At 48.4% G+C, this 27,847-nt stretch overlaps 5 protein-coding genes across 12 annotated transcripts; 3 read left to right on the top strand and 2 right to left on the bottom strand.

Moving 5' to 3' along the window:
* Positions 1–27,367, bottom strand: LOC118512349 (host cell factor). 8 transcript variants are annotated; one of them, XM_036056648.1, is made up of 11 exons: positions 27,116–27,367; positions 25,682–26,353; positions 23,928–24,632; positions 23,700–23,845; positions 22,908–23,247; positions 19,714–22,505; positions 19,360–19,628; positions 19,034–19,286; positions 6,563–6,931; positions 2,386–3,004; positions 1–2,299 (listed from the first exon to the last, which is right to left on the bottom strand). In XM_036056648.1, exons 2-11 carry the CDS (start codon positions 25,893–25,895, stop codon positions 2,097–2,099), a joined length of 5,910 nt encoding a protein of 1,969 aa, XP_035912541.1. In that variant the 5' UTR covers positions 25,896–26,353; positions 27,116–27,367; the 3' UTR covers positions 1–2,096. The 8 variants fall into 8 exon arrangements, with proteins under 8 accessions (XP_035912541.1, XP_035912540.1, XP_035912536.1 ...); XM_036056647.1 differs by having other exon boundaries at positions 2,386–3,001; positions 23,694–23,845; XM_036056643.1 differs by having other exon boundaries at positions 23,694–23,845.
* LOC118512358 lies at positions 4,047–5,633 on the top strand. The gene is made up of 2 exons (XM_036056671.1): positions 4,047–4,435; positions 4,520–5,633. The coding sequence occupies exons 1-2, from the start codon at positions 4,156–4,158 to the stop codon at positions 4,774–4,776; spliced, it is 537 nt and encodes a 178-aa protein (XP_035912564.1). The 5' UTR covers positions 4,047–4,155; the 3' UTR covers positions 4,777–5,633.
* LOC118512354 (pre-mRNA-splicing factor Slu7-like) lies at positions 6,578–8,887 on the bottom strand. The gene has a single exon (XM_036056656.1). The coding sequence runs from the start codon at positions 8,707–8,709 to the stop codon at positions 6,949–6,951; it is 1,761 nt and encodes a 586-aa protein (XP_035912549.1). The 5' UTR covers positions 8,710–8,887; the 3' UTR covers positions 6,578–6,948.
* LOC118512357 (xaa-Pro dipeptidase-like) lies at positions 9,079–10,391 on the top strand. Its single transcript, XM_036056670.1, has 3 exons — positions 9,079–9,885; positions 9,947–10,098; positions 10,177–10,391. Exons 1-3 carry the CDS (start codon positions 9,250–9,252, stop codon positions 10,211–10,213), a joined length of 825 nt encoding a protein of 274 aa, XP_035912563.1. The 5' UTR covers positions 9,079–9,249; the 3' UTR covers positions 10,214–10,391.
* Positions 16,226–18,336, top strand: LOC118512359. Its single transcript, XM_036056672.1, has 2 exons — positions 16,226–16,574; positions 16,659–18,336. Exons 1-2 carry the CDS (start codon positions 16,295–16,297, stop codon positions 16,913–16,915), a joined length of 537 nt encoding a protein of 178 aa, XP_035912565.1. The 5' UTR covers positions 16,226–16,294; the 3' UTR covers positions 16,916–18,336.
* Positions 27,368–27,847: the final 480 nt, after the last annotated feature.

A 27,847-nucleotide genomic window follows, 5' to 3' on the forward strand; every position in this document is an offset into this window, starting at 1 on the left:
TAATTGATACTCTTACACAATATATTTCAATTAGTATGCTCTCTTAAATTCAACCTTCCGTAAATGTGCCACACACACACACACACACGCACACGCATTTCGTCCTAAATAACCGACGCAATTTGACGCCCTTTTTGTCAAACCATCCGGTTGCGGGATATCATCGTGGGGAAAATTTAAAAAAAAAATGACCGGCATCGACGTCTATCGGCTACTAATTATCCTAATCCTCACCCCTCTCTCTGGTGAATTTCGACGGCATTATCATCCTTGACCCCATCTACCTCTCTAGTTGTTTTGTCATCGCACGCCAGCCATCCATCGGGCCCTCTCGCGGGTTCAACCATTTCACTAGTAATGTTTTATTAACGCAAATCCTATGTTACAGCAGAGCTGGCTTAAACGTGAATATATCATAAACGCCCCACTTCCTTCCATGCATGCTCTGGCGCGTGTTTGTGTTGCGTTCTTATCAAAAACCCACAACAGCGACCGAGGGTGAAAGACTAACCAATGTAAAGCAGTTTACAGAAATCATTGTATGCATGCGTGTGTGTGTGTGTGTTATTTTCGATAGCAGTATAGTATTATTACACTTTCCTTACATTTACGCGCTTTTCCATAAACTATCCCCCCCCCCCCTCCGCTACAATGCATGCACACCGTGACGCAAAGAAACCTGTGAGCATTGTGACATGAAGAAAAAAAGAAAATGAACCGGAGTAAAACCCGGCACGATACGATCTTCTCGTCAGTGGTGTTGTCACACACGATCGATTAAAATGTCCGTTTGGACCCTAAAAAGAATATTCACGTGTACACACGCGCACATTGTGATGGTCATCCAGGGCTTTGGATGAAGTTGGCTTTATAAGATAGCTGCTGGCTGATTTTGCTGGTGTCTTTCACGGTGCTGTGTCAACGGTTGCGTTTTGTATTGTTCTTCTCCTGCTTCGCTTCGACGTTCGTTTAATATTAATTCAGCTAGAATTGAACTCCGTACAGCTTTGCTCACTAATTTTGCATCAGATAAAGTTTCTTCCAGCACTCTGTAGTATCTCTCTCTCTCTCTCGCTCTCTCTCTCGCTCTCTCTCTCTCTCTCTCTACTTCGCTCGACGGTTTTCGGTACGTAATTACATTTCAACTTTACACCAAAACTGAAAAACGAAACCAATCCACTGTAAGCTAGAAGCAGCCACGGCGCACAATCGGTCTCTAAATTGCTGCGGCCATCTTTCGTCTTTCGTGTTTGTGTCACGTGTGGTCAAGGAGTAATTGTTGAAAGCGCACGTGCCTCCTCCTTGCCCTCCTCCTGACGACACACGATCATCGTTCGCACTAAATTTCTACTTTAAATACAAATCGTCGTCGTCCAGCAGGCGGCAGGTTGCATTTTCTAACGCAGAGACAATTCTTCAGCGTAAGTGTGTTTCGCTTTGTATGTTAAACCTGATTCATGTGACTCCTTCCTTGCTTTTAAACGGGGAGTAATAGCACGTCCCCCCCTCCTTGTCTGTCTGTCCTATTTAGTAGCATGACGGTAAGGACAGTGTGTGAGCCGACGCAAGCCGACACGAAGAGTTTCCGAGGGAGCGGAGCGTGCGCGCGTGACCAGGGCCCAGTCATTGTCGGGACACTATACAGTAGCTCTGTTACCCTTAATCTTAGGTCTTCCTACACAACTAAAACGTTTAATTGAAAGGCTTTTAAAACTCCACAATACGGTTAGAAAATAGAAATCATAATCACTACGATAATAACACAATCCTCTCGTTCGCTTCGCTAACGCTCACACACACACACAGACACACCCCTACAATCACACAGAGTAAAAAATTGTTGTGGCCACTACCACTACGGTGACTCCTTTTTTACACTACATATGTCCAACGGCATGCAATATTGGTTTAAAAAGCATATCATAGAGCCTGACGGCTGCTGATCGTTCACTGCTGCATCATGGTGTTGGTTCAAGGGAATAAAACTGCTCCCACGACCAACGCTCTATCTCATGGAGATGTGTGCGGGAGTGTACGTGTGGTACTACCGGAGGCAGGGATGCTTTGGGGGTACCTTTGCGAGTGTGCATCTTTGTTTAGTGATGGTGCTGGGGCGAAACCATCATCGACGAGTTCGTTCCCGTTGCCGGTGTGCCACCACCAACCTTGACCCGCTTGCTAGCCACGATTGTGGCCGACTTGTCGCTTAGTCGCTTGCCAGCGATTCCGACCTGACCGGTCGCTCCGCCGCCAGCCGTTGCACCACCGCCCATTGTGTTCGTTTTCGACAGCTGGGGGTCTGTTGAGGAACGAAAAGCAAAAAGTAGAGCGTGATTAGTTAAGGTTACGTCAAAGCCTGTCCTCAGCCTCCTAACGCGCGCTTACCTTGCAGCCACCTAACTTGCGTGGCCGGTCCGTAGCCCTTATCGTTGCGGGCCGCTATGCGGAAGATGATCGCCGGCTTCGACGTAAAGTCCACGTGTGCCGTCTGCAGCGACTGGTTGGCCACCGTGCACTGGTTGTTCGAGCCACAGTACACGCGCACAAACGCCAGCTGAGCGGCGGCCGTCGTCGTGGTCGGCTTGTCCTTGGCCGCATTTTGCGACTTAATTGCCAAATAGACGGAATACTCCAGAATATCGCCCGTGGTGGACGGCGGCGGTTCCCAGGACAGGTGGGCGCCCTCGGGAGATTTGGAAATCTTGATTGCTGACGGTGCGCCCGGGAATCCGGGCAGGCACGTCTTGAAGGGTGTTGCATCGCTCCACTCGCCCCGTCCGCAGCTGTTGATGGCGGCGACACGGAACCGGTACGCGCAGCCCGGTTCCAGATTGATTCGCTTCAGCTCGCTCAGATCCGGTATGCTGTCGGCGGTGAGCATTTCGCCGTCGATCGAGCTGTCCCAGTCGTTCGCATCGATGTAGTTGGAAACGGTGTGGTTGACCGTCTTGAAAATGCCCACCGTGTGCCAAATCTCGGACTCATCCTTCGGTTTCGCTGCCTTCTGTGAAATAAGATAGTTGTAATTATTGTTTAATCGATACATGATTAAGCGTTGTCTCGAACGAACTCGACTCCGGGTCGATCCGTGAAAAGAGTGGTATGACCATCACTAACGTGTACGCTGAGCGCGTAAGAGTGAGTATTTATGACTCTCGCTCTTTTTGCCTGCCAGTAACTCACTCATTTTGGTTTCAACTCAATAGGTCGCAGTACACGATACGATTCTACCGCGAATCTTCCTTGACAACGAATCTTTGTTAACGTGCATTGGTGCACTCGAGCAGATTCGGCGAATATTTTCGAGCACAAAAGATGATCCGATTTTGGTGGACAACACGAATCTTTTGTGTGAATCTTTTGGCAACTTCCGCTGAGAACTGGTTATGAAAGGTTTACGTTAAAGTCTTTGGGAGAAGCGTATTTTTATTTACTTTTACTCTTATTCTTCTAGCAGAAAGTACCGATGTCTTTTCATTGATACCGGAAAAAATCATGAAAAAATTCGTGCCACGTAAACACAATAATGCACGCGATTCTTTTTTACACCGCGATCAATTCTTTTTCGTGGTGGTATTCGTAAGATTCGCCATCGAAGAATCGTGCCGTGTACAGCGACCTTTTGGATTTATTTTGTTAGCGAGAAGTAGTTTACGATAAGTTGTTTACATGAAGAATAGGGGGGTGGGCGCTCCGGTTCGGAGTCACGATTCCGAGCCGATCCAGCCCACCGGTGCCTGATGGGACTAATTCGCTGTGTTTAGAGCTCTTCATTGTCCTTTTACACATACGGGGCTGAACATTTTCCTATCGACAAGCGGCTAAGAGGGTTTCGTCAGTTTTGGACAGAGTCCATGTCTCAGAGGCGTATGTGAGGCTGTAGTATGAAGGAATTCGATATATCGGAAGTAAATCGCGCTTCACTTGACTACTGCCAGAACAACTTCTTCTTCTTCTTCTTTGGCACTACAACCTCGAGAGGTCTCGGCCTGCCATTTCTGGCTTTCTGCCACTTAATTTTACCCGTAGAAAAGTAGTCAGCCTTAAGTACGGGGAGGCGGTCTGGATGGGATTTGAACCCCGGTCCTGCCGTGTGAAGACCGGCGCCGCTGTCGCCTCGGCCACCGTACCGCCCCAAACAACATTGAACAGCAAATGCAGAAGAGTCCGTCCAACCACCTTGACTTAGAATCGAACGATTTTGACCACTTGTTCCACTCTCTCACTTTGCCTCAACCTCATCAGCTGCACAAGGAATTCCAAGGAATTTATTCGTACGATAGCAATCGCGCATGCTCCTTGGAAACTCTCTACTTGAACCTTCTAATTTCTCAAAGCACTTCACCGAGCAGCCGTCTGTTGCATAAACTCAACGGTTGCCATGGACAACCTCATAACAGTTGGTGTAAAAAAGCTAGTGCAGCAATGGTAAGAAGTAAGTAATTTATGCCCATTCACCGAAAGGATAATAATCGGCAGAATTGTACAAATTATTTTGCTTTTACCCACACGGGAACAGTCACGGAACAGCTGATACGCAAGAAAGCCGAGCACAACGAGCTCATCATCGGTACGCTGGAGGAACTCTCGCTGCACCAAGTCCGATCCGATCCGAAAGGACGATTCCGACCAGTTCCGAAATCGTTTTGTGATTCCGGACTCGTTTTTGATTCCGCGCTCCGGATTCCCGTTCTGCTGCAAATGTATGTCGTGCACACTGTTCTGCGTTATCTCCTCTCTTCTTTGTCCTTGCCAGACGGTTGCTTGGTGGTATAATTTACGGGTAGAATTTTGGAAGCGGCGAAGATTTCCTCTTAAGTGACAAATTGTTTTACAGGATAGTCTGGCCGTGGTAAATTTGTTTGGGTGCATAAACCTTTAAATGATTTTGATCATGAAATTTTCGATTTAAAATTCTTAACCTGTGCCGATCTGCTTAAATGAGATTTGAGCAGTTTTCTCCCAGTCTTTTACATTTTTTTTAAGCGCCGCTTTGTTATTGTCCTTTTTTAAAGCGTTGTTAGCACCGGACTGTTAGAACTTAGCTTTTATTTATCGTTGTAATAATGCAATGTTTCCTGATATAAATATAAAATTCATATTCATGTTAATATTAAATTTATATCATCCTTTGAATGATGATATGGAATTTGTGTCGAAGTGAATAAAGTCTCTTAAACCTAAAAACATTTTTTTTTGCTTCAAATATTGTTTTTCCGGAATCGAGAATCGAGCGTCATCAATAGGAACCGGAAACATATTTGAAGCCGGAGTGAATAGAAAGCATATGCATGGCATGGACTTAAAATCATTTGAAGGTGTGAGTTTATACACCCAAACAAATATGCCAAATTTGAGTAAGCAGCCGCTACGAAATGAAAAAGAAACACAGTAAGCGAAAGTAAAAAATGAAGAGAAAACCCTCGTCGCCTCCAAAATTCTACCCGTAAATTATACCACCAAGCAACCGTCTGGCAAGGACAAAGAATAGTGGAGATAACGCAAAACAGTGTGCACGACATACATTTGCAGCACAACGGGAACTCGGAGCGCGGAACAAAAACGAGTCCGGAACCAAAATGAGTCCGGAATCAAAACGAGTCCGGAATCAAAACGGGTCCGGAATCAAAACAAGTCCGGAATCAAAACGAGTCCGGAATCAAAAACGAGTCCGGAGTTTGTTTTGATGCTTGAACTTATTTTTGATACATAAGTTTTGACTGATTTATTGTGAAGATGTGAAAACATGGCCTGATAATGATTATTCGGCTTTGCCAGCAATACCTTGCTTTGGTAATGCAAAGGTCGTACAGCTCATACGGGTCATACGGAATCAGTATGTTTCCTGCCACAGGGTGCCGGTCTTCATTAGCTTTGCACAAACAGCCCCAGCCAGTCCTGCAACCCTGCCCCCCTCCCCCCATAAAAAAACGGAGCGCGGAATCATGATCCGGACTCGACTCCGGCGGCGGAGCGCTTCGGGCAGATCCGTTCCGGCAAATGGTCGGATCTGCCCATCCCTAATGAAGAAGGAAGCAAGAAAGGAGAGAAAGTATACAAAGCGCATACTGTTTACGAGTATCCCTTAAGTGTAATAGAAACTGTCGTTTGTATTATGATTTGTTCGATTTCAATCTCTCTATTGCAGTGATTTAAACCCAAAAGGAGTAACAAACCAATTGCTCACTTGTTTTGAGTGAGTTGAAACCAAAATAAGTGAGTCACTAGAGTTACTAGTCGGCAGAGAGTGGCAGTGAGTTGAAATCCAAAAGAGTATTTCAAGGAGTCAGTTCAGATTAAAATTGTTTCCTGAAACTCTTCAGAGTGAGTAAATGATTCAAATCCAAATAACCACTCTTACACTCTGTTTCAACTCTTTGAAAGAGTGACTGTTTACATCTCTATTGAAAATAGGGCTTTATAGAACTTTATAGTAGTAACATCATCAAAGTCGCTTTGATTATTGTTAGCTCCGATACCGATACTGTTAGTTGTAAAAGGTTGTTGACCTTTGTAAAACATTCTATATTTTTGTCATAAAGTATACGAAACAAGCTCTTACCTCATCCTTCTCGTCTTTCGTCTTGCCAGTAGAATTCGACCGAACGACCGCTTTTCCCGCAGGTTGCTTTCCTGCCGCAGCAGCACTGTTACCATTGTTCACAATTCCACCAGCGGACGATGCTGCTGCCGCTGCTGCTGCACCGTCTCCGCCAGCCTGCATGACCACGGTCGTGAATTGTTTGGACGTTGGATCCAAAAACTTAATCTGTTGTGCCGTCGTTTGAGATACGTTCGATGTGGGCGAGGACAGAATGTCACCCATCAGCTCGCTCGGCAGCACGGAAGTTGCGCAGGCGGCCGCTTCTGCCAGCGCGTCTAGATGCCCGGTGGTGGGCGATGCTGCGCTGGAGCCGTCCTCTGTCTTTACCACAGCACCGGTCAAGCTCATGCTGCCCGGGCTGGACACAAGCCCGATGGAGGACTGTTCGCCGCCGGGCGTTCGTTTTCCTCTTCCGCCTCCAAGGCAAGCTGAAGTTTATCCTTCTCCACCTTACCGTCGCTCTTTTTGCGCAGCTTTTTCTCTTCCCGGCGCTGCAGTCGCTTCTTTTCCTTCTTGCGCTTCTTTTTCGATTTCTTCGATTCCTTGCTTCGATCGCGCTTGGAGTCGTCCGGGTCCGAGTCACTGTCGCTGTTACTCCCACCGCTACTGTGATTGCTGCGATCCGGCTCTTTCGATTCTGACGATTCACGCGTTTGTTCCTTTTCAACCGTTTCTTGCGATTCTTCCGCCAGTGCTGCCGATTTAGCTTGATTTAATAATGAACCTTTTTTCGAGGGCTCACTACCGGCGAACGAAGTTCCGCTTTCGCCTGTTTCGCTTTCCATGGTGGGTTTAATTGTACCAGCTTTGCCATTTTCACCGACGCAGTAGGAATTTTTAATCATCGACTCGCAACACTTGTAACCCCAGCAACCGTTGTTCCAGTGTGAACCCCACACGGTGGTGTGATTGTTGATGTACACGTCCTCCTCGAAGCGCGACCGAATGATGGGTTTGTCCTGGCCCTTGATCACTTTACCGAACCGCGAGTACTCGACGTAGTTTTCTGTTTGTGCCAGCAGCAGTGCTTTCGGCGGTACGGCCAGATGTTCCTCGCCGCCGTACTGCTCGAGCACCTTGTTTTTCACCTCATCCTTGAACTGCGACTTTTTCTTCTCGTACTCCTTCTGCAGCAGCTCCAGCTTGGTCGGCTCGGCCAGCACATGCACGTCGACTCCCTTGCCGTACGCTTCCCAGGCAAACAGTTGCGCCTGTGCGTGTTTCTGGATGTCGCCCGAGTAGCGGACAAAGTTTTCGCCCGCAAACTCCGTCTCCTCCGGGTTGAGCTGCGGCGTGGGATTGTCTCGCATGGAGCGCGTCTTCGGATCGTAGTAGGCAGAGTTGGGATCGAGATTGCGAAGATACTTGGCCGTGTCTTCGCGAATGCGCAGATTTCGCACCGTGATGCGCTGCTTCGAATCCACCTTCGTACCGGGCATGTCCACCTCGTCCACGTACCTGTCCTCGTCGGCCTCCTCGCCCTGCTCCTCGGCAAGGTCAGGATTTTCCTTCAGCTTTTGAGCACGCAGCTCACGCTTCGCTTGCTCGATTTTAAGATACTCTTCCACAATTTCCCGATGGTTCGCCGGATCGTACCCAGCCCAACGGTCCCGCTTGCCATCGTAGTCGCTCACTATGTTGGGCTGAATGAACTCGTCGTGTGCTATCTGTTTGGCGGAAAATTTGGCCCCCACCTTGCGTGGCCGCTCCATGCAATCGACGCGCTTGTGCGTCATTGCACCACAGTTTTCGCACGCTCCCTTACGGTACTTGGTCACCAGCGGTTTGGAGGTATCCACGCCCCGTTTGTACCATTCGTCAATGCCGGAGCGCGAGCTGTTATCATCCTGCGGGCGCTGATGCTTCAGCGTTGGGCCTGCCGTGTTGTAGTACCATGGCGCAGATGAAATGTACTGCGGGATGTGTGGATTGATATCGCGACCCTCCTCGTCGACCGCAGCCGGTGCATTACCAGCCTTTCGAGCTTCCTCGAGCTCTTTCGCTTTGCGCCAATCTTCACGCGACGCTTTACGGGGTTCTTCATCCGCTGCCTCTTTCGTCTGCAACAGCATCGACAGGGGTAGGCGCGATCCCGAGCTCACCATCTTGGATGCGAATGTGTCGCTTCGGCGTCCGTTGCTAAAAGCGAAGAAACACGATTGTTCGGTTTATTTTCACACTTTTGCACCGAAAAACACAGTTTAAGCTACAGCCAAGTGCGTGTCGCATTAATTTTTCACGACGAAATAAACAAAGCGTTTGACAGCTGCACTGTGTTGACGTTTTGCTTGCAAAGTGGCAAACCTACAGTATAAACACGTGACTAGAGGGATGATGCAGTTCGGCTATTATCCGCTTGTGGCGCTGATGTTCTAAAACATCGCCGCGGCTTTGTGAAAATAATTTAAAAATATTTTACTCGTTTTGTTCGATACAGCTCCATCCACTAAAACGCACCATCCGGAAGCATAATAATAATTTTCATAACTTTGGCTTTCACACATTCAATTCAATTCAATTCGCGCTAATAATTAATTGAAACCTGCTCTTATTCTCATCTTTCCAGCCGCGTAATCAAATCTCCGGCCGAAATCGAAATCCTGCGCTATGTGGCACGCGTTTCATCAGACGCGCACAAAGCCGTAATGAAGATTATGAAACCGGGCATGCACGAGTACCAGGCTGAGGCCGAATTTCTGCACCACTCGTACGCCGTCGGGGGTTGTCGGCACGTGTCGTACACGTGCATCTGTGGTGCCGGTACCAACTCCGCCATCCTGCACTACGGCCATGCTGGGTCGCCGAACGACTGTGCCGTGCGGGACGGTGACATGTGTCTGTTCGACATGGGCGCCAACTACGGTGGTTACGCAGCGGACATTACGTGCAGCTTCCCAGCGAACGGAAAGTTCACCGAAGACCAGAAGATTGTGTACAATGCTGTGCTCGCTGCCCGGGATGCCGTGTGTGGCGCTGCCCGCGAAGGGGTATCTTGGGTGGACATGCATCTGCTCGCCAACCGCGTAATGCTGGAGGAGCTGCGCAAAGGCCAACTGTTGCAGGGCAATGTGGACGAGATGATGGAGGCCGGCTTGAATGCCATCTTTCAACCGCATGGACTCGGACACTTCCTGGGACTGGATGTGCACGACGTCGGTGGCTATCTGCCCGGCTGTCCGGAACGATCTTCCAGGGCCGGGGTTAATCGGCTGCGCACGGCCCGCACGTTAAAGGCGGGCATGTATTTGACCATCGAGCCCGGTTGCTACTTTATCGAGCCGGTAAGTTTAGTTTGGGAAATTTCCGATTAGTCTCAAGTACAGCGGCCCTTTTCTCCCGCAGCTGCTGAACAAGGCGTACTCAGATCCTAGTCTCAGCAAGTTTTTGGTGAAGGAAAATCTGAACCGCTTCCGCAACTTTGGTGGTGTCCGTATCGAGGATGATGTGCTGATCACCAAGACCGGCATCGAAAACTTCACTTTCGTCCCGAGAACGTAAGTGGCCAGTGAGAGGAAGAATGCGGCCGAATGGTACGTTTTATAATTAATGTTGCTACCATTATTTTATTACAGTGTGGAAGAAATCGAAGCCTGGATGGCGGCCAAGTAAAACAAAACGCTCCAACAAAATACGGTGGATGCAATTGAGGTGCTTCACACTTATCCGCATGTTATCCATTAATGGCAAGCGACATGGCGACTGGCCTTTTTATTCGTTTCAATTTGATACTTCCTTTGTATTTTGAAAAATATAATTGAATAAAGCAAGCTTCGTATGCAAACAGAAATGGGTGTTTGTTGCGCCGTGGTGATGGTACTAGTTTCGCATCCTTGAGCAACTGCCATACATCCATTAACGCTGATTCTCGAGTAGGACAGGTTATCAGCTTATCAGGCCATGTCCCCCCTAGTCATCTATCTTCGCCCAAGAGCTCTTGAAGTCGTCTACTAAGAGATCAAGTAGCAGCAGGTTAAAACAGCAGCTACCAAGCAACCTCGACGTAACAGGAAGAGGCCTACTTCGTCCAAAATTTCTCTTCTACACAAACTCCTTGAACAATTTCCTCAATCCATCCATGTTCATGTCGGTGCTGACGTTTCACCCCAGATAGGTGAAGTATTGGACGACTTTGAAGGTGCGGTCACCTATCTGTACATCACCTCTGCGTTAATCAGTGTTTGTTAGCTCGGCCGCTGGTGGTGCCACCATCATTTTGGTTTTCACCTCGTTAGTCTCCTAAACCCGAGGTTCTGTGCCGCACGCTCGATCCTTTGATAAGGAGATCCTTCTGCTACATAGGAGAGCCTCAAACCAATCATGTCTATGTCTTCAGCGTATGCCAGGATCTGCATTGCCTTATAGAAGATGGTCCCCGAAGATTTCACCTCCGAGTCACGGATGGCTCTTCATCTCCCTGGCGCAGGTGCCCTTGGTGGTAGCAAAGGACCCTGAGAGTTTTCCATCCACCTTCACCTGACATGTGATGTTGGCCATTGTCATTCTTGCAAGCCTGGTAAGCTAGGCCCGGGACTCCAACAGAGCTCATTGCGTCGTACAGTTTTACCCTGGCTATGCTGCCATGGTTTGCCGCACCGTGAAGCTCTGGTTAGGGGTTGATTTTCCGTTTCGGATACCTTTCCGGAAGTTTCCAACTATCTCTGCAACGAACGGGATAAGTCGGTCGGTTGTAGTATTAGGGAGAAAAAATCTTGCAGGCGGTATTCATCACCGTAACTATACCCTTGTGTAGTTGCTGCACTCCAGCCAATCTCCCTTCTTGTATATGGGATAAATGGTGCCAAGATTCCGATTGCAAGGTTCTTCGAGATTTACTATCTCACACCTCAGTAATAATTTGATGAGCTGCATGGTCGAGTGCTGCACCACTGTTTTCGATCAGCTCGGCTACTATTCCTTCGGAGCCTGGTACCTTGCTGTTCTTAAGCCCACGGATAGCCTTTCGTGTCTCATCAATGCTGCTAGGATGAGGCAGGCATATGATATCATCTGCTGGTGGAGCCTCTAGCAATTCATCGAAATACTGGCTGGTAACTGACCAGATCCCCATCCTTATTCCAACAGCACGTCATCTTAGGTCTGAGGTGATTTCTGTTGTGGATCATAGCAACCTCGGGAGTTAGGAATCTAGTAGGCGTTGCTTGTATAGTTATGTAGATGGTTGTATAGATGAATAAAATTAGTTCTTTTCCACTCGTAAGAGGAAGTACCTTCCAACGATTTCGGCAACCTGCTACTCCTGGTAAAACTTGCTTCCATAGCTGTTTTTCTGGTGCGGTCTCTCACACTAGAACACTTCTCTCCCGAGTCGTGAGTATTCCTGTTGGACATGACCGTTCTTAAGGGAGACAGCGCATCCGCTAAGCCAGTCCAATAGTGATCGGAATCGATGTTGGCCCCTCGATACGTTCCGACGTTCGGCAAGTTCGACAATCAACAATCGACTATGTAATTGATACTCTTACACAATATATTTCAATTAGTATGCTCTCTTAAATTCAACCTTCCGTAAATGTGCCACACACACACACACACACGCACACGCATTTCGTCCTAAATAACCGACGCAATTTGACGCCCTTTTTGTCAAACCATCCGGTTGCGGGATATCATCGTGGGGAAAATTTAAAAAAAAAATGACCGGCATCGACGTCTATCGGCTACTAATTATCCTAATCCTCACCCCTCTCTCTGGTGAATTTCGACGGCTTTATCATCCTTGACCCGATCTGCCTCTCTAGTTGTTTTGTCATCGCACGCCAGCCATCCATCGGGCCCTCTCGCGGGTTCAACCATTTCACTAGTAATGTTTTATTAACGCAAATCCTATGTTACAGCAGAGCTGGCTTAAACGTGAATATATCATAAACGCCCCACTTCCTTCCATGCATGCTCTGGCGCGTGTTTGTGTTGCGTTCTTATCAAAAACCCACAACAGCGACCGAGGGTGAAAGACTAACCAATGTAAAGCAGTTTACAGAAATCATTGTATGCATGCGTGTGTGTGTGTGTGTTATTTTCGATAGCAGTATAGTATTATTACACTTTCCTTACATTTACGCGCTTTTCCATAAACTATCCCCCCCCCCCCCTCCGCTACAATGCATGCACACCGTGACGCAAAGAAACCTGTGAGCATTGTGACATGAAGAAAAAAAGAAAATGAACCGGAGTAAAACCCGGCACGATACGATCTTCTCGTCAGTGGTGTTGTCACACACGATCGATTAAAATGTCCGTTTGGACCCTAAAAAGAATATTCACGTGTACACACGCGCACATTGTGATGGTCATCCAGGGCTTTGGATGAAGTTGGCTTTATAAGATAGCTGCTGGCTGATTTTGCTGGTGTCTTTCACGGTGCTGTGTCAACGGTTGCGTTTTGTATTGTTCTTCTCCTGCTTCGCTTCGACGTTCGTTTAATATTAATTCAGCTAGAATTGAACTCCGTACAGCTTTGCTCACTAATTTTGCATCAGATAAAGTTTCTTCCAGCACTCTGTAGTATCTCTCTCTCTCTCTCGCTCTCTCTCTCGCTCTCTCTCTCTCTCTCTCTACTTCGCTCGACGGTTTTCGGTACGTAATTACATTTCAACTTTACACCAAAACTGAAAAACGAAACCAATCCACTGTAAGCTAGAAGCAGCCACGGCGCACAATCGGTCTCTAAATTGCTGCGGCCATCTTTCGTCTTTCGTGTTTGTGTCACGTGTGGTCAAGGAGTAATTGTTGAAAGCGCACGTGCCTCCTCCTTGCCCTCCTCCTGACGACACACGATCATCGTTCGCACTAAATTTCTACTTTAAATACAAATCGTCGTCGTCCAGCAGGCGGCAGGTTGCATTTTCTAACGCAGAGACAATTCTTCAGCGTAAGTGTGTTTCGCTTTGTATGTTAAACCTGATTCATGTGACTCCTTCCTTGCTTTTAAACGGGGAGTAATAGCACGTCCCCCCCTCCTTGTCTGTCTGTCCTATTTAGTAGCATGACGGTAAGGACAGTGTGTGAGCCGACGCAAGCCGACACGAAGAGTTTCCGAGGGAGCGGAGCGTGCGCGCGTGACCAGGGCCCAGTCATTGTCGGGACACTATACAGTAGCTCTGTTACCCTTAATCTTAGGTCTTCCTACACAACTAAAACGTTTAATTGAAAGGCTTTTAAAACTCCACAATACGGTTAGAAAATAGAAATCATAATCACTACGATAATAACACAATCCTCTCGTTCGCTTCGCTAACGCACACACACACACACACACACACACACACACAGACACACCCCTACAATCACACAGAGTAAAAAATTGTTGTGGCCACTACCACTACGGTGACTCCTTTTTTACACTACATATGTCCAACGGCATGCAATATTGGTTTAAAAAGCATATCATAGAGCCTGACGGCTGCTGATCGTTCACTGCTGCATCATGGTGTTGGTTCAAGGGAATAAAACTGCTCCCACGACCAACGCTCTATCTCATGGAGATGTGTGCGGGAGTGTACGTGTGGTACTACCGGAGGCAGGGATGCTTTGGGGGTACCTTTGCGAGTGTGCAGCAACGTGCATCTTTGTTTAGTGATGGTGCTGGGGCGAAACCATCATCGACGAGTTCGTTCCCGTTGCCGGTGTGCCACCACCAACCTTGACCCGCTTGCTAGCCACGATTGTGGCCGACTTGTCGCTTAGTCGCTTGCCAGCGATTCCGACCTGACCGGTCGCTCCGCCGCCAGCCGTTGCACCACCGCCCATTGTGTTCGTTTTCGACAGCTGGGGGTCTGTTGAGGAACGAAAAGCAAAAAGTAGAGCGTGATTAGTTAAGGTTACGTCAAAGCCTGTCCTCAGCCTCCTAACGCGCGCTTACCTTGCAGCCACCTAACTTGCGTGGCCGGTCCGTAGCCCTTATCGTTGCGGGCCGCTATGCGGAAGATGATCGCCGGCTTCGACGTAAAGTCCACGTGTGCCGTCTGCAGCGACTGGTTGGCCACCGTGCACTGGTTGTTCGAGCCACAGTACACGCGCACAAACGCCAGCTGAGCGGCGGCCGTCGTGCTCGGCTTGTCCTTGGCCGCATTTTGCGACTTAATTGCCAAATAGACGGAATACTCCAGAATATCGCCCGTGGTGGACGGCGGCGGTTCCCAGGACAGGTGGGCGCCCTCGGGAGATTTGGAAATCTTGATTGCTGACGGTGCGCCCGGGAATCCGGGCAGGCACGTCTTGAAGGGCGTTGCATCGCTCCACTCGCCCCGCCCGCAGCTGTTGATGGCGGCGACACGGAACCGGTACGCGCAGCCCGGTTCCAGATTGATTCGCTTCAGCTCGCTCAGATCCGGTATGCTGTCGGCGGTGAGCATTTCGCCATCGATCGAGCTGTCCCAGTCGTTCGCATCGATGTAGTTGGAAACGGTGTGGTTGACCGTCTTGAAAATGCCCACCGTGTGCCAAATCTCGGACTCATCCTTCGGTTTCGCTGCCTTCTGTGAAATAAGATAGTTGTAATTATTGTTTAATCGATACATGATTAAGCGTTGTCTATTAAGTTAGGGGCCGTCCGTAAGCGACCCGGAATCGTTGCACCTATGGGGCGAACTCGATTCCTACAGGAACGAACTCGACTCCGGGTCGATCCGTGAAAAGAGCGGTATGATCCATCAGTAATGTGTACGCTGAGCGCGTAAGAGTGATTGAGTGAGTATTTATGACTCTCGCTCTTTTTGCCTGCTAGTGACTCACTCATTTTGGTTTCAACTCAATAGGTCTCAGTACACCATACGATTCTAACGCGAATCTTCCTTGACAACGAATCTTTGTTAAAGTGCATTGGTGCATTCGAGCAGATTCAGTGAATCTTTTCGAGCACAAAAGATGATCCGATTTTGGTGGACAACACGACTCTTTTGGCAACTCCCGCTGAGGACTGTTTACGAAAGGTTTACGTTAAAGTCTATGGGAGAAGCGTATTTTTATTTACTTTTACTCTTTTTCTTCTAGCAGAAAGTTCCGATGTCTTTTGAAGAAAAGATTCGTGCCATGTAAACACAATAATGCACGCTATTCTTTTTTACACCGCGATCGATTCTTTTTCGTGGTGGTATTCGTAAGATTCGCCATCAAAGAATCGTGCCGTGTACAGCGACCTTTTGGATTTATTTTGTTAGCGCGAAGTAGTTTACGCGAAGTTGTTTACATGAAGAATAGGGATGGGCGCTCCGGTTCGGAGTCACGATTCCGATCTGATCCAGGACACCGGTGCCTGATGGGTCTAATTCGCTGTGTTTAGAGCTCTTCATTGTCCTTTTACACATACGGGGCTGAACATTTTCCTATCGACAAGCGGCTAAGAGGGTTTCGTCAGTTTTGGACAGAGTCCATGTCTCAGAGGCGTATGTGAGGCTGTAGTATGAAGGAATTCGATATATCGGAAGTAAATCGGCGCTTCATTTGACTACTGCCAGAACAACTTCTTCTTCTTCTTCTTTGGCACTACAACCTCGAGAGGTCTCGGCCTGCCATTTCTGGCTTTCTGTGACTTAATTTTACCCGTAGAAAAGTAGTCAGCCTTAAGTACGGGGAGGCGGTCTGGATGGGATTTGAACCCCGGCCCTGCCGTGTGAAGACCAGCGCCGCTGTCGCCTCGGCCACCGTACCGCCCCAAATAACATTGAACAGCAAATGCAGAAGAGTCCGTCCAACCACCTTGGCTTAGAATCGAACGATTTTGACCATTTGTTCCACACTCTCACTTTGCCTCAACCTCATCAGCTGCACAAGGAATTCCAAGGAATTTATTCGTACGATAGCAATCGCGCATGCTCCTTGGAAACTCTCTACTTGAACCTTCTAATTTCTCAAAGCACTTCACCAAGCAGCCGTCTGTTGCATAAAAGCAACGGTTGCCATGGACAACCTCATAACAGTTGGTGTAAAAAAGCTAGTGCAGCAATGGTAAGAAGTAAGTAATTTATGCCCATTCACCGAAAGGATAATAATCGGCAGAATTGTACAAATTATTTTGCTTTTACCCACACGGGAACAGTCACGGAACAGCTGATACGCAAGAAAGCCGAGCACAACGAGCTCATCATCGGTACGCTGGAGGAACTCTCGCTGCACCAAGTCCGATCCAATCCGAAAGGACGATTCCGACCAGTTCCGAAATCGTTTTGTGATTCCGGACTCGTTTTTGATTCCGCGCTCCGGATTCCCGTTCTGCTGCAAATGTATGTCGTGCACACTGTTCTGCGTTATCTCCTCTCTTCTTTGTCCTTGCCAGACGGTTGCTTGGTGGTATAATTTACGGGTAGAATTTTGGAAGCGGCGAAGATTTCCTCTTAAGTGACAAATTGTTTTACAGGATAGTCTGGCCGTGGTAAATTTGTTTGGGTGCATAAACCTTTAAATGATTTTGATCATGAAATTTTCGATTTAAAATTCTTAACCTGTGCCGATCTGCTTAAATGAGATTTGAGCAGTTTTCTCCCAGTCTTTTGCATTTTTTTTAAGCGCCGCTTTGTTATGGTTCTTTTTTAAAGCGTCGTTAGCACCGGACTGTTAGAACTTAGCTTTTATTTCTCGTTGTAATAATGCAATGTTTCCTGATATAAATATAAAAAACATATTCATGTTAATATTAAATTTATATCTTCCGTTGAACGATGATTTGGAATTTGTGTCGAAGTGAATAAAGTCTCTTAAACCTAAAAACATTTTTTTTTGCTTAAAATATTTTTTCCGGAATCGAGAATCGAGCGTCATCAATAGGAACCGGAAACATATTTGAAGCCGGAGTGAATAGAAAGCATATGCATGGCATGGACTTAAAATCATTTGAAGGTGTGAGTTTATACACCCAAACAAATATGCCAAATTTGAGTAAGCAGCCGCTACGAAATGAAAAAGAAACACAGTAAGCGAAAGTAAAAAATGAAGAGAAAACCCTGAAGAGAAAATTTTGGTCGCCTCCAAAATTCTACCCGTAAATTATACCACCAAGCAACCGTCTGGCAAGGACAAAGAAGAGAGGAGATAACGCAGAACAGTGTGCACGACACATACATTTGCAGCACAACGGGAACCCGGAGCGCGGAACAAAAACGAGTCCGGAACCAAAATGAGTCCGGAATCAAAACGAGTCCGGAATCAAAAACGAGTCCGGAGTTTGTTTTGATGCTTGAACTTATTTTTGATACATAAATTTTGACTGATTTATTGTGAAGATGTGAAAACATGGCCTGATAATGATTATTCGGCTTTGCCAGCAATTCCTTGCTTTGGTAATGCAAAGGTCGTACAGCTCTTACGGGTCATACGGAATCAGTATGTTTCCTGCCACAGGGTGCCGGTCTTCATTAGCTTTGCACAAACAGCCCCAGCCAGTCCTGCAACCCTGCCCCCCTCCCCCCATAAAAAAACGGAGCGCGGAATCATGATCCGGACTCGACTCCGGCGGCGGAGCGCTTCGGGCAGATCCGTTCCGGCAAATGGTCGGATCTGCCCATCCCTAATGAAGAAGGAAGCAAGAAAGGAGAGAAAGTATACAAAGCGCATACTGTTTACGAGTATCCCTTAAGTATAATAGAAACTGTCGTTTGTATTATGATTTGTTCGATTTCAATCTCTCTATTGCAGTGATTTAAACCCAAAAGGAGTTACAAACCAATTGCTCACTTGTTTTGAGTGAGTTGAAACCAAAATAACTGAGTCGCTAGAGTCACTAGTCGGCAGAGAGTGACAGTGAGTTGAAATCCAAAAGAGTATTTCAAGGAGTAAGTTCAGATTAAAATTGTTTCCTGAAACTCTACAGAGTGAGTCAATGATTCAAATCCATATAACCACCCTTGCACTCTGTTTCAACTCTTTGAAAGAGTGACTGTTCACATCTCTAGTGAAAATAGGGCTTTATAGAACTTTATAGTAGTAACATCATCAAAGTCGCTTTGATTATTGTTAGCTCCGATACCGATACTGTTAGTTGTAAAAGGTTGTTGACCTTTGTAAAACATTTTATAGTTTTGTCATGAAGTATACGAAACAAGCTCTTACCTCATCCTTCTCGTCTTTCGTCTTGCCAGTAGAATTCGACCGAACGACCGCTTTTCCCGCAGGTTGCTTTCCTGCCGCAGCAGCACTGTTACCATTGTTCACAATTCCACCAGCGGACGATGCTGCTGCCGCTGCTGCTGCACCGTCTCCGCCAGCCTGCATGACCACGGTCGTGAATTGTTTGGACGTTGGATCCAAAAACTTAATCTGTTGTGGCGTCGTTTGCGATACGTTCGATGTGGGCGAGGACAGAATGTCACCCATCAGCTCGCTCGGCAGCACGGAAGTTGCGCAGGCGGCCGCTTCTGCCAGCGCGTCTAGATGCCCGGTGGTGGGCGATGCTGCGCTGGAGCCGTCCTCTGTCTTTACCACAGCACCGGTCAAGCTCATGCTGCCCGGGCTGGACACAAGCCCGATGGAGGACTGTTCGCCGCCGGGCGTTTGCAGTCGTGTGACAAACGTGGTACCGTCGCTGAGCGTCACGGTGGCTGCTGCCGTACCGTCAGTAGCGGCGGTCGGCGTCGAAACACCGCCATTCTCGTCGGCTTCGGTTTTGAACGTAATCATTTGCCCATTTTCATTGCACGACTGTAGTAAAGTGGCCGTGCCGGAATCAAGCTGACTGCAAGAGGAATAGTTACGGTTCAGCGATCAGCTATGCTCCATTTTCCCCCTTCTATCCCCAAGAAACTTACATAATGTTTTCGTTGCCGGCTCCAGTACTGCCAGCAGCGAGCAGTTCCGCATTGTGAAGGGACAAAATTTCTCCACTTTTTATAGTGGTGAGAATGTTGGCTGCCTCCGTTTCCGACGCTGTCGGAGCACTCACAACGGTGGTTTTCGGAACGTGAGCCACCACGGGCGCACTAGACGTCGACGGTGGCTCCTCCGTGCCCGTTCCATCCGATGATCCAGCGGCGTGTTGCTCCATCGTATGCATCTCCTCGTCGCCGCCAAATGACATCTTTGGATTGAAGAGAGCACAACATGTAACGTGAAGAAGATTTCCACAATTTCCGTATGGTGTGACGGAGTTGTCTTAAACTTACCTCTTGCTGAGACTGACCAGTGGCACTATCACCGTTATTATCCGCCATTATCGTATCTAGCCCATGATTCTCTTCGTCCTCCATGTGTTCGTCTACCGAAGCGTTTGCGCTCGGATCTTTCTCCATCGATTCTGCACCTTCGCCGCCAGCTTCCTGCATGTGCTCATCGTGCTCGGCCGACATTTCGTCATGATCCTGACTGTCCTCACCGCCCACAAAGGAGGCTTCCTCCTCGTCAGCCGATACCATCATGGAGCCAGCCGCCGCACCACCACCACCACCACCACCATCAGCAGCGGATTCATCTTCCAAATGACCCTCATCCTGGCTGTCTCTACCGGCGGCATCGTCCATTCCTTCCAAAATGACGTTGTCGTGCGCCATCTCGCCACTCTGGTCGATTTCGTCAGCTTCTTCCTGCTGCTGCTGCTGCTGCTGCTGCTGCTGCTGTCGTTGATCGTCCGCGTTGTCGGTCACTTGATTCTCGCGCTGAGAATTACTATCGTCCCCACCGGACCCGCTGTTATTGTTTGCCATTGACGACGTCATCGCTCCGCCGTAAAGACCTGGCTTGATGTAACGCACGGGATTTCTCTGCTCTGTGCCACTGTTGGCACTGTTGCCGCCAGTGCTGAACATCGCGCTATCATCGCAACCATCGAGCTGTTCCAATGTGAACATCGGTAAGCAACCGATCCGGTGATCCGGTGACATCTCCCGAATGTCCATGTTTTCCGCAGCCATCATCTGCAAGACGTTGTTGCATTCTTCGTCGAAGCAAGGCAGATCTTCCGCGCCGTCGAGCGTTTGCAGGTCGAAACAACCGTCCATCTGCTCCATACCTTCTGCGTCAGTTTCCATCATGCCGGCTTCAGCGGCCAGAGCCGCAAATGCTGCGTCGGTTGAGACTTGATGTTCTTGCTGCTGCTGCTGCTGCTGCTGCTGCTGCTGCTGCTGCTGCTGCTGCTGTTGAAGCTGCTGCTGTTGCTGTTGTTGCTGCAGTTGCAACTGTTGCTGCTGGAGCTGTATTTGTTGATATTGTTGCTGCGTAACGATACGAGTCGCAGTTTTCGACGGTAGCATCAGTATTTTCTGTCCACCAACCTGGCCCGTGACGGTACCGGACGTGGCCGTCGTACCGCCCGCTCCCGAAGGGACGATGGTGACCGTTTTCTGGCCACCAACCGACGGCGTCAGTTGCACCGTGACCGATTTGCCGCTCACCAGCTTCTGCGGCATGTTTATGATTTGAGTGCCCGTGATCTTTTGTCCGCCGGCTTGGAGGCCTCCGACAGGCATCGTGAAGGTGATCGGCTTGCCTCCCTGTACAGTGCGCAACTTGATCGCTTGACCACCGATCGTGGTGGTGGTGCCGCCGGAAGCAACCGATGCGGCTACTATATTGCCTGTCGCTCCGCCTGCGTTCGGCGTGGAACCGGTGCCACTGACCGCCGGTACAGAGGTGGCCTGCAGCACTGTGGCTCCGCCGATGTTGGCCGATCGCGTCGTTGTGATGGTGTTAAGCACCTGCGACGAGGAAAGCGTTACGAAGTTGTTGGCCGACGAAGTGACTGTGCCGCTAACGGTGCGAATCCCTTGCGGGGTCGTTACCACTATCACCTGCTGATTGCCCCGTATCGCTTGACCTGCCTTGTTGGTGAGCACTAGCGTCGGTTTGCCGGTCGAGTTTGTGCCCACCTTTCCCACCTGCACAATGTTCGAGTTCTTCATCAGTATCTGCTTGCCTCCGATTGTGCCGGAACCGGTCGACATAAGCTTCACGACGTTTCCACCGATGACGGTGGTCTTCTGGCCCGCCGCTGCTCCGGCGACCGTGGCCTGCTGGACAACTGTGCCGCCAGCACCGGTCAGAAGGTTGGATGTAATTATTTGCTGCTGCGGTTGATGAATCGTTCCCGCAACTGTGCCGCCGGCCGTCTTTTGCACCACACTCATTTTCGGCACCGTTTGCATCGTCATGCCTTGGCTGGTTTTGACCAGCGTTAGAATCTGACCCTGGTTCGTGGTGCCACTGTTGATGGAAGTGGCTCCCGCACTTCCGGCGCCGGGATTACCGCTCACAATGGTGACCGGTTTCTGCAGGATGATTTGCTTTCCTCCGATCGTTGCCGTGGTCGAAGTGTTGCCCGAACCGGCACTCACAAGACGCTGTTGCACCGTTTGTAACTGTGCGCCTGAAACGATGCCCGCACCGGCAGTACGCAGCACTGCCGTTTGCCCGGCCTGCTGCATAGTCCCGGTGCTGGCCGTGCCGATGCGCAGCTGTTGGCCGGTGGAGGAGAGCACGCGTATCGGAGTGCCAGCACCAGTCGTTAGTTGCTGCGCGTTGGAGATGGCTGTACCGCCGGTTGCGACAACTCGGATCGTCTGTTGCTGATGTTGCAGCTGTGCCTGTGTGGTTTGCAAGATGGCCGTTTGGATGGTCGGCGCTGGCGATTGGCCCTGCGGTGAGGCGACGATTTGTGTCGGCTGCTGTTGCAGTATTTGCGAGCCGGTGGTGAGAACCTTTTGGGTCGTTTGGATCGGCTTCGCAGGCTGAACCTTCGTCACAATGCGCTGTACCGGCGAAGGGACCGAGTGGACCGGCGATGAGACGATGCCGATGTTGGTGTTGTTGGGCGACTGCAATCCACCTGCCTGGTGGATGGGGCTGGCTGACAGCGCGGTTTGGGCGATGACTGGGTTTTGCAGGGTTGGTGCCTGAATACTAGCCGCCGATACGGCAATGACTGTCGGCGTTCCCGCCACCCTACCGGGCAGCTGTTTAATAACTGTAGAAAGTGATACAAGAGAGTTAAAAGAAGAATAGAAGCATTCGAACAAAAAAAAAACAAACTTGAAATGATAATAAAACTAGCTGAGGCGATAGCAGAGCCGGTTTTCACGCGACAGGACCGGGCATCGAATCCCATCCGAACCGCTTACATTCCCTTCATAAATGCAAAGGCATCGCTAAACCAATCGCACTGAGTGGATACAGAGCCGAAAACCACTATAGATAGTAGAAATTTAGTCTACATTACACGACATGGACACAAAAGACATGGACATGAGTTGGGTGGAATGCTGGTAAAGTAAGTGTAAGTTGTCGAATAAAAAATCGCAATAATCAATATTTGTTTTCAAATGCTTGCGTTCACTTCAAATAAGAAATTTGGACTGGTCAAACTTACTCGGCTGCTGAAGCATTGGTTCGCCGGATGTTGTTCCGATACTGCCACCGCCGATCATTTGTGCGGGAGACATGGAGCCTGTGCTGGAGGCCGGCGAACCGATGGTAGCCCCAGCGGGAGATGCCACAACCGCGGGCGCTGTGTTCAATGCAGCCGCCGGCGCTGCCGGTGACGGTGGAGGAGCCTGAGGAATCTTTTGCACCTCGAGGATGTAGTAGGAAGCAGCTGGAACCGCCTGCCAGCTGACTTCGAGCGAATGCGTTGAAGCGCGCACTAGCTGCACGCGCGATGCCGTTCCGGGACGCTCCACCTCCAGGTACCATAGATCTTTGCAGCACACCTGCGGATCGTGGGATGATGAGTGGTGAGAAGAATGAACACATCAGCACTAGCTACGAGTATTGAGCACCGATCACTCTACGATCTGTCATTTGCAGTAAACATCAAATTGTAGTGAACGCAACACAAAATATTGTAACGCGATGAAGCAAAACTGAAAGCGTAAAGAGGGGAGGAAGAAGTGTCGGAAGTAGGTGCTACACAGAACGTGAGAAGCAAGAAGGGGGAGGTGTACAATGTTTCAGTTTTTGTTTTTACGATGTCCAAGTCAGAAACCGGTGGCGTTGATCGTTGAGGCCGGGACCTTTCAGTGTTGCGGTGCTCACGGGCAAGGGTCAACGGATCAACGGATCAACGCACCGGAACCAATGGACGCGTTACATAAGTTTATACGTAATTTATTGATGCACACAAATGGCTAACTCGTATTTGGAAAACAGAGCTCACCCTGACCTGGTTGTTCCAGGCCTTCCTGTAACCGTCGCGACCCGACCATATATACAGGCGGGTGTGAATGCCGACGGCACAGTGGCCTGCCCGGGCTCGTGGCATGTTCTCTTCGTCAATGTCCAGATCCAGCTCTTCCCAGGTCATAGTTTCTGCGAACGAAAGATTTGCGCAAGAACAAGCGCAATTATTATTATGTTTATCTCTCTATGTGTAACACGCTCGAGCCCTTACCGAGATTCAAGCAAGCAAGTGTATTTGTACACTTCCATTCTTTTTCGTGTTTCTCTACCTTTACATCGTCCAGCACTAGCGGGACCCATCCGCCAAACACGTACATCCGGTTGCCAATCAGGGTAGAGCTGTGTAGTGAACGCGGCAATGGGAGCGGACCGCTTGTACGAGGCCGCGTCCAGGACATTGTGTCCGTGTCCAGCAGCCACAGATCACCGAGCCGACACCCGGACATACCGCCGTAGATTACAAGCCAAAACTTCTTCTGCTTTTTGTCATACCACGACACGGCCGTGTGCGACTCGCGGGGTGGCGGACTTTCGCCAAACGTCGTCGGTATTTCCCATTGCAGTTGATTGTTTTTTATCTCCAAAATGTACAGATCGTTTAGATATTTGGGGATATTGTTTTTCGGATCGTCGCTCTCGTTTGCCAACCCTCCGAATAGATATATTTTATCGCCGACAAGCGTGAAGCTGTGTCCCAGGCGGCGGCAGGGCGGAGGGCCCGATTCCGGCGGCTTGGGTCGCAGCTTTTTCCACTCCCACTTGGTGGCTTGCAGCTCGTACAGCTCGTTCGAGTACTTGCCATACTCCACCATACCGCCGAAAACCAATATTCGCGTTCCATCGACGACAAATCCGTACGCAGCACATCCCGGCGGGACGTCTCCTTTGGTCGCCGGGACGTACCACTGATTCGTAGCTGGAAAGGGAGATCAAACGAATGAACAAACATGAACGGTGCGATTTGCGGAGACGGCACAGCATTTGATTCTTGTATGAATATCAGTTTGAAACATGTACGCTCTCGAACTGTGTTTTATATTCATAGCACTCGAAGAATGGCGAAAATTGTCGTTTTCTGCAACGTTCTGAATGCTAATAAAAGGCTGAGTTTCATTCATCATTTATCCCATTTTCGCTAATATTTGTACCTACGTGCTGCCATCATGTAGGAAATAAGCTTAGAAACCCTTAATATTTATTATTGTACATTCCGATACATCATCAGCTGCCAAATAATCAACAACAACAAAAAACATTAAAATTTTGAATAATTTTTCACATCCATATACGAATCATCCGTTTCTACAGGGCAATGTTCTAAAAATTCCTGACTGTTTCCAAAATGCCGTTCCTATAGGGCAAACAGCTTCACCGAGTTTGACAGAAAAGCCGCGCACGTCAATTTGCGTTGAACCATTCGTCTCTTTCACACGGTTACGTTTCGCTCTATCCTGTGGATGTTGGCTATTTATTTGCCGGGAGAAAAGAGGATGAGCAATATATCTGTCTCAGCACGCATCAAAATGTTCAGCACGGGCCCAACTTTTGCTTACATCCAACATGGCCGCCATTCGGCAAAAATTGTTCACTTTAATTTCTGATACGTTGCTTTATTACTATTCGTGGTCTTTTACACAAACCACGTACTCTTACTGGAGTAAAATGATTGTTAGCAATTTTAACAAATCCACCGTTGATTTCGCACAATATTATTGTGTGCATCTATTGCGTCTATCGCCTAGATAAGGGGATGAGAATGATTCCAAGAGAGTCACGGCCGTGTTTTCTTTCTCTTTCTGCTACTCTCCACAGAGAGAATAAATGAAAGAACACGGAGATGGCAGCGGAAGAAAAATTGTTTGAAAACAAATCCCCCACATCCTGAGGCATTTTGCCTTTGTTACTTGGCAGGGGTGCAAATACATTAGTTCTACCAGTTGATAATACCTTTTAAGGGGCACTTACCCGTGTTGTATACGTGCAATTCGTCTACGATTCCTTCATTGCCACCCCCGAAAACCACCATCAGCTCTTTAATGTTCACCGACCGATGGCCATGGCGGGGTCTTGGCTGCGGGCCACTAGGATTCGTCACCCGTTTCCAGCGTAGTATTGCATTGTGTTTGGCCGGTAAAGCCGGCACGAGTTCGGAGCCAGTTGTTTCCGAGCTGGCCGTCATGACGCTGATAATCTAAACCGATGCACTTGGTGGCTTCCACCACAACCGTGTAAACACAAAACGTTTTCTGCACTTCAATCGACGACTCCTTTCTCTATCACTGTTTTTACTAATAACAACACATTGAAATCAGCTTCTTTTCCACCATCAACGAGCTTGCGCGCGCTTTTCCCGTTCAGTTTTGTCCCTTTTCAAGCAGCTCGCAGCTTACTCCTCGCTTTTAATCACAAACTTTAATGTTGACTTGCATCCGCTAATGCAAAGTTGTGTTCGCTCGATTCTTCAAATGCTATTCTTCTGCTTCTCCCAGGTTTCCTCGTTCTCTCTTTTATCGCAAATTGTTTTGACTGCTCACAAATTACGACCTTCCCTAGCTGGAAAGAGATGCAAACGTAGCAAAAGCGCTACTGTCAGTTTCTTCTCTACATGGTGGCGGCTGCGTGAGAGTGAGGCCAAATCTGAAAAATACAACAAAACAGAGAAGGCTGCGTTAAATAACAGAGACGAAAACTATGCCAAAAATGTATTCCATCTCATCCTTCTATGCTACATCACAAGAGTAATAAGTGAAATGTTAATGGAATTTTGAACATTTTGAGCAAAAGCGCATTACCGGTCGGCGACGTAATATTCGAAACATGCAAACCGTCAATTCTCTTCATAATCGCCCTGAACGCATCAACCACTTGCGATGCAAGTGTTGATGCACCTCGTAGTGTTGACGGTGCATCGTTTGCAAAATAGATACTTTACGATTCGCATTCGCGGCTGTTCGATTGAGACAACAAATTTTAAAATGTTATACAATTAACTGAAGCTAGGCTGCCCCGCCAACGATACACGGGCAAGAGAGAAAGAGAGAGCGAACACATAGCGCTCTCTTCTTCTATCTTGCTGTTTGCGCTATTTTGCTCCTTTTCGTCGCTATTTTGTTTCACTCGCTCCGCACCATTGCTCAAATCGCCTAAGGAGAATGTACAAGTCCAGATTCGGAGACAAGCAAATTATTATTCACGACAGAAAAATCGAACCATCGGAAAATGTATCCAAATTTAACCACCGCCAACAAAATACAGCTACTTTTGCCATCGATGCACCACTGTTCAGCGTATTTTTACTGCATGCATCTCATTCACTCTACTGCGTTGTCCTACTCCGCTCACGTAGATGCAAGCAAAAAATCTGACCGAAGACAGAAAAGCTGAACGAATTTCACTCACTTGCTAGATTCCGCCAATAAATTTCTACGTATCACGGTTGTGCGCGACCGAAATTCCACTAACCAACGATTGCCGGCGGTTCGCTTTGCTGTTAGCAACCAGCAGTACCACTCTGCCGGATAAATGGACTTTGTGCACAGGAAATAAACAACGGCGTCCTCAAATCGCTTTTTTAGGCTTTTCGACTTGCGAGTCCAATATGGCGGCGACCATGATGTGGATGGACTTGATGCGTACGAGGCATTGTGTCGCTGTGTGTGTGTGTGAATTTCGCTCGCCGCACACAGAGCGGCCACGAGGACAACTTCGCTGACACTGGCAAATTGAAACGTCAAGACCCGGTGTCAGGTCGTGATGTCGTCGCATATGACCGACGGGAGACTCCACAGTGGGACATTTTTGTACCCATTTTTACTTCCGCTCTTTGTGAACCAAAGGTCGAAAGGACCAGGAATTTGGACAAAAAATATTCGTTAGCTGCAGATAATAGAGTTATTAGACGCCGGATTTTTCATCGGTGATTTTCTGCCAAACCGCGTTTCACAGATAAATGCCGATCTGAAAAAAAGAATTCGACATGAACTATTCAGATTTCGATCTAGCGGTTTTTTGTCAAAGTGAGGATTGCTTACATTTTGGAAGCGTTGTTTTGCCTCACAATTTTTATTGTACATTATTGTCCAGTTTAGTTCGTGTGATTTAAGATGAATATTGAAGACGATGTTTAGTTAA

Source organism: Anopheles stephensi, chromosome 3 (assembly GCF_013141755.1).
Source record: "Anopheles stephensi strain Indian chromosome 3, UCI_ANSTEP_V1.0, whole genome shotgun sequence".
Taxonomy (NCBI): Eukaryota; Metazoa; Arthropoda; class Insecta; order Diptera; family Culicidae; genus Anopheles; species Anopheles stephensi.